This window comes from Coenobita brevimanus, chromosome 7, assembly GCF_032717465.1.
Source record: "Coenobita brevimanus isolate Jiangsu-jjx chromosome 7, ASM3271746v2, whole genome shotgun sequence".
NCBI lineage: Eukaryota > Metazoa > Arthropoda > Malacostraca > Decapoda > Coenobitidae > Coenobita > Coenobita brevimanus.
Window position 1 is genome coordinate 32338035 of NC_136960.1, and position 6504 is coordinate 32344538.

General features: G+C 41.0%; 1 protein-coding gene across 1 annotated transcript in view; it reads left to right on the forward strand.

Moving 5' to 3' along the window:
• Positions 1-6287, forward strand: part of LOC145404268 (zwei Ig domain protein zig-8-like) — a 108865-nt gene extending 102578 nt beyond the window's left edge. The window contains exons 6-7 of the mRNA XM_080275792.1: positions 4232-4400; positions 6151-6287. Coding sequence (XP_080131918.1) covers positions 4232-4400; positions 6151-6287 — 306 coding nt within the window. The remainder of the gene's footprint in view (positions 1-4231; positions 4401-6150) is intronic.
• Positions 6288-6504: the final 217 nt, after the last annotated feature.

Below are 6504 nucleotides of genomic sequence, written 5' to 3' on the forward strand. Positions count from 1 at the left end.
AGCAAGATATCATTTTTATCTTTCACTCCCCGGCTTACTTCTCCATCACCCCGTCTAAATATCTTTACCTCTTTCCAGAACATTATCTTACATTCCCTCCACTTTACACTCAGATTCCCTCTAAATTCCTCATCCACTCTCTTCGTACTCTCTCACTAATCTTTTCACCTCTCTCTTCTTCCCTTTATATAAGTGTCTCTTCTGTCTCTCAGCTTCTTTCACTCCCCAGTTTCTCATCCACTCACTATATGCTGTCTTCTTTTGCGCCACAGCCTCTCTCACCTCTTCATTTCACCATGCTGTTCCTTGCACACCCTTTCATCTTCTCGTCACCCCACACACCACCTCACATACTGCGCAGATTTCTTCTGTGAATATCTTGCACTCACCTTCCACGTCCCCCATCTGCTCCAAATCATATTTACCCAATCGCCTCTCCACTTCCCTCTTATATTCTGTCTCTTTTCCATCATTTTTGCAACCTTTCTACCCTGCATGTATGGACTACTTCCTCCTGTCCTTCCCTTCTTCTCTTCCTCCATTTCATTTTAACCTTGACTTTCACCACCACCAAGTGGTGGTCAGAAAGTCCACTCCCCCAACCTCTGTATGCTCTTGCATCCATTACACACCTTCTCATTCTGTCATCCACACGCACATAAACAATCATTGTCTTCTGTTCATTCAGTTAACCACCTTTCCTTCTCATCACTCGCCACGTATAACTGTGGATCATTTTGTGTTGAAAGAGGGTACTGGCTATCACCAACCCCCTCTACGACCAATAGAACGTGTAATTTCAGTGACATTTTTTGCATTTATAGCGAACGATTTTGTTCAGCAGAGTGAGTCATAGGAGCTGAAAATGTGGATATCTGTTTTCCTGCCCCTTTTCTTATTTTTCTTACCATTTCTCATTTCCCCTTGCTTCCTCAATCCTCAACTCCTTCCTCTTCCTCCACTACCACCACCATTTCTTTCCGTGACACGCTCCCACAGATAAGAGGATTCACTATTTTTCGTTCTCTGCCTCTCTCCCGGCAGCTGAGAGAGAGAGAGAGAGAGAGAGATTAAATCTTCGGCTCCTGTCTACGCAATTGGGTCTTATATTTAGGCTAAGTCCGGACAATACTATTTAAGGGAAAGAGAAAACAGCTTTGGATAACCCTTTCCCAAGTGGCCATGTGATGATGCCCGTTTTTGAGGCTACTATAAACGAATATTTATCCAGCTGAGGGAACATCATTTTTCATCTGTAATGAGACTAGTGTTTTGACAGGGGCAAGGCCAGAGTAGTGTGTGTGTGTGTGTGTGTGTGTGTGTGTGTGTGTGTGTGTGTGTGTGTGTGTGTGTGTGTGTGTGTGTGTATCATCGTCTGCCTTCCTCTTGTCTGATTTTTATTTTTGTCTTACAGTTCTCATTTTATTCGAGGTTTTTATAATTCTGTTTTTCTCCTTGTTTTGTTTTCACATTTTTTGTCTTTTTTTTTTTTTACTCGTCTGAATTTCCATTATTTCTTCCTTGTGTAGTCCTCTTTTTGTTTTTGTTGTTGTCTGTTATTCCTCAGTTTAATTTCTTTTCGTTCTCGTGTCGTGTTTATCCTCAAATCTTTTTCTCCTTCCCGTCTGTTTTTCCATCTCATACTATCTGAGTGCTGGTCCTGCTTCCCTGCCCCTCTCCCTCACCTCTACACTGACGGAGGTGTGGTTGACGCTGCTTTGGACTCTTAATAACGCGTTGATTATGGGGCACATGCGTTAACAGGATTTGGATCATAGCAACTGCAATATGGTGTGTGTGTGTGTGTGTGTGTGTGTGTGTGTGTGTGTGTGTGTCTCTCTCTCTCTCTCTCTCTCTCGTTCGATTTTTCCTCCTATTCTTTTCAATCTCGTATTTTTTCTTCGGTTTTTCTCATCACCTTCATATTTGTCGTTTTTATTTCTGATTTGTCTGTTTTTGTTCTCCTCTTCGCCTCCTTCACTGATGTCATTTTTTTCTCTTCCGGCTCATTATCCTTTTAATTCTTATGTGCTTATTATGCACCCCACGAGACTGACGGGAGGTGTAGCTCACGCGCTGATGTATGCTGTTGTTTGCGAAGTCTTGGTTAGGCCACTGAGGCTGCTGTATTGACTGGGGCTGATCAACTTTTTTTTTTTTCTTTGTCCCTCGTTTTCTTTTTCTCTGCCCATATGTGAAGCACTGGGTGATGCCATGTCTATTTTCAAGTGACTGAAGGTGGTGTTCCTCGGCCCTAAGAATCAGTTGCCTTTAGGAGGCGGTGGCTGAATCGGTAGAGCGGCGGCCTGCAGTCCTAATGGACCCAGGATCGGATCCCGGCTGGGACAGGGAACAGTTTAAGGATTTGAATTTCTAAAAGCAGACTTTCTTGATCTACCAGATGACCCGCCGACATGTCGTAAAAATACCCTCGCTAATACCAATACACTAGTCCTGTATGAGACAGCCCTAGCATGTATTCATTATGGATGATGGGTGTTAGCGCCGAAGTGATGACATGTGGAGGTGTTGGAGGACTACTAGGCCTTGGGATAAGTCACTACCCCCGAGAAATAGGCCCTGAAACCTTTGCCTAGAGTCGGACACGTAAAAAAAAAAAAAATGTATTTAGAGGGTTTGGACGTCAGTGCCAGGCGTGCAAATGTCGGTTGTTGCAATAAATGCACGCAGTCCATTTTTCGTCTCCGTTGTTCATATTCCCTTTAGTTATATCCTTAATTACTTTTCTCTCTTTACTTATCGGTTTCATTTCATTTTTCGTTCCCTCCGCCAAAGAAGTTGGAGTAGGTTATGCATTCACCTATGTTAGTCTGTTTGTCCACACGATATCTCAAAAAGTTCTCAATCAGTTTCAGTAAAATTTTGTGAAAGGGTGGGCCACGGACCATGAAAAAATTGATTAAAATTTGGGGCCGATCTGAATATGGATCCGGATCCTATGTACCCCGCATAATACCTCCAAAAGTTCTCAATGAATTTCAATAAAATTTTCTGGAAGAGTGGGACATGGGTCAAGGAACAATTGATTAAATTGGGGGGGGGGGATCCACATCCTATGTATTCCACGCTGTATTTTCACGGATCCAGATCCGGATCTTTTTTAATGATATTGGCGTTGGCGGAGGTAAGCGCACTCCGTGTCATTCTGTTCTCTCTCTGTCTCTGTCTGTCTGTCTGTCTGTCTCTCTCTCTCTCTCTCTCTGTCTCACTTGTTTTATTTGTTTCCCAGTTGCCTCGTCTTCCTTTGGTTATTGTGTTTCCTTATTCTATTTTAGTTTCTCCTAAGCTGTCGCCGTTCATTTTTATTCCTTATACATTTCATTAACTTTTGAACTCCTGTCATTTCTTTATTTTTTTTCTTTCACTTGTGTATCCTTCCGTCGATTCTTTTTTATCTTCTTTTTCCACCCTTTCTAAATATTTCTGTATATTTTCATTTCTCTTATTTTCTCCCGTGTTTTATGATTTTCTCCTTTATTCTTCTTTTTGTGTTTTTGTGTCTTTTATCTCACCTTCATTCAATTTTTCCCTGACCCGTTTTCCCTTGTGTCTGTCATTTCCTTTTTCACACTGCGGAGCTCACTGGGAGTAAAGAGGACACAACATTTCTCCAGGCGAAGGTTTTTCAAGATAACATTGTCATAGCAACAAGGAGCGTAGCAGAAAACATTAGGGGTTACTATGGTGTTATTAATTTTCCCAATTATGTATCATAGAGTCATCTGCGCTGAAATTAAACTGCACATTTTTGGTGTGATTGTTTCTTTTCCTCTAGCCCTTTCCCCTACCCACTTAATCAGTTGTACCATTAGCCTTATGGAAATGAGTATGATCTTTCAGCCTCCTTTCCTCCCTCATCTCGATTTTTTATTTATTTATCTATTTATTTTTTGCATTCGAATCTCCCATTTTCTGTCATTCCTCTTTCAAGTCGTTTTTTTTCTTTTTCCCTCTCCTGTAGCCCTTTTTCTAATCTCTTAGTCACCTTTCTCATCATCTTCAACAACTGCCTTAGGGGATGTCTGTGATTTTCCTCTTTCTCTCTCTCGTTTCTTATGTCTTTATTTTTAACCTATTTTTGACTCTCCTGTTGTCCTTATTAACTATATAATCACCTCTTTCCATCCTTGCCTTTTCCTGCTATTGTTTTTTGTCGCTAGTGCTTACTTCAACTGATATATTCACCTCTCCCACTCCTCTTCTCCTCCAGAACATTAGCTACAGCAGCAGCCGCGGTGGAGTGTCCATGATAGTGGAGAAGGGCCCCACCACCATCAGTCACCTGCTCATCACCTCAGCCCGCGTTTCAGATATCGGCAGCTATACATGTGCCCCGGCAGGCCTTAACTCCACATCTATCATGGTGCACGTGCTTGATGGTGAGTGTAGGGGTAGAGGTGGAGAGGGAGATGGGCGAATGTGTTCCAGCTGGCCTTAACTCCACATTTATTTATGATGCATTTGCTTAATGGTGAGTGTAGGGGGTAGGGATGGAGAGGGAGGTGGAGGAATGTTCCCCGGCAGACCTTAACTCCACATTTTTATTGTACACGCATTTGATAGTAAATGTAGGAGGGAGGTGGGGACACAGAGCCTGAACATGAAAAGTGATGCGTCGGAAACACTGTATATTTATATTTTTTAGAAATCGTTTCTTTTAGGTTCATTGTTCAAATATACATAAACTCGACCACCTTGTTTAGGGTGCATTTTTCTGCATGAGCGAGAAAATCTAGTCCAAGAATTAAAGCTTTCTCTCAAAACATTTTTGTATGCTTACTCCTTTTATTCCCAGAATTCCTGTGCCCTTACATTCACTGTCTTAGTATACCCAAACATTTATATTTTCTTTTATTTATAGTTTTTGTGCGGCCGAATTATTCCAAGCTAACACTTCTGATTAATTTTACGTTCAGTGTCCAAGAATGTCAAATTAGCACCTTCCTGTGTGAATATATTTTTCAGCCTCGTTTATAACAGAACCCCAAGATTTCTTTAAATGCCATAGATTTTATAATGCCTTTATGTAGTTTCCGAGAGATTCTTACTGCCATTTCACAGTAAACATTGTACAGTATTGCATACATATATATATAAACTTATTATGGAACATTTTGGTTTGGTGAACCGCAGGAGCTGAACAAAATGCAGAATCATTTAGTGACGTAAAAATTATTAAGAAAACTAACCCAAATAGTTTATTGATATTCAAGATTTATGGTTAATCCTAGGCTGTGCCTCTAAAAGATATATTATGTAAAAATAGACCAGCAGGCTTTGGATGCATAAGCAGAACAGAAGTTTCTAGAGACATAAATAGAGTAGAATTTTCTAGACGGATAAATATAGCAGAAGTTTTTGGATGAATAATCATATATAGAACAGAAGTTTTTGAATATATTTGTTTCTACGTGACCCAGTTTTACAAGTCAGTAACTTTATTTTTTCTTAACGTATGTCTGGAGATTTCCCTGTGGCTAGTAAAACCGTCTTGTGTTACCCGAGTGAATTCCATGAGTCGCCTCCTGAGAATTAACCCTTTCAGTCAATTAACATATTCTGTTGGTTTATTCTTCCCACCTGCTGACAGTTTTATCCAACTAAGGAAGAATCTGTAGTAACCATGGGCTAATTATGACTATGTTTACATTCTCCAAATGGAAAAGCTTGTCTGCAGATAGGCTAGTGATGTATAAAGTAATATACAGTACACTTCACCCGATCAGAGGGGTGAAGGGCCATAAATATTGGTACCTGACGTTTGAGAATAGTGCTTCTCTGTGTGTAAACACAAATTTTATTATACTAAGAAGCAAGGAAAATTTTCCTAGCTTTTATGGTACAAATTATAGTGGCTTGTGACTAAAATTACTTGAATACCTCCATCTTTATACATATATTTTTTACTTTATCAAAATATTTTAGTTGCGAATCTTCTTCCCACCTTTTAGCTGTGCAATTTCTTGGTCTTTAAGCTGATTGCCTAAGTGCACTTGAATAGCACCTCTTTCTAAGCCAAAATATTCCAAACTCGAACCTTCACCTTGTCTTTAAGATATTAATTGTCGTAGTGTTTAAGGTGAGTGCCTAAGAGTACTTCAATAGCACCGTCCTTCCCCCCACCTCAAGGAGAACTGCCAGCCGCAATGCAGACCAACCGAGGTTCGCTGGTGTGTGCTGGTGGTGGTGGTGGTGGTGTGTGTCTCCTGCGTGCTGGTATTGTCCTAGCGATACTCTGGCTACGGGGCAGGCTTCACGGCACCTAAGTAAGTGATGGTGTGGTTTAGTGTAGTGGTGTGTGGTGGTGGCGTGATGTGGTGTGCTCTGTTCGTATTGTTGTTAGTGTTATGTAATTGGTTTATTTGTGTGGTGTGGTGGCACAGTTGTTAATGTGCCGTGGTAACCTGGAGTGGAGGTTTGGTGTGCTGGTACTGTGGTGAGGTGGTATGATGTGCTAGTGTAGTGTGGTGTGATGATATGGCG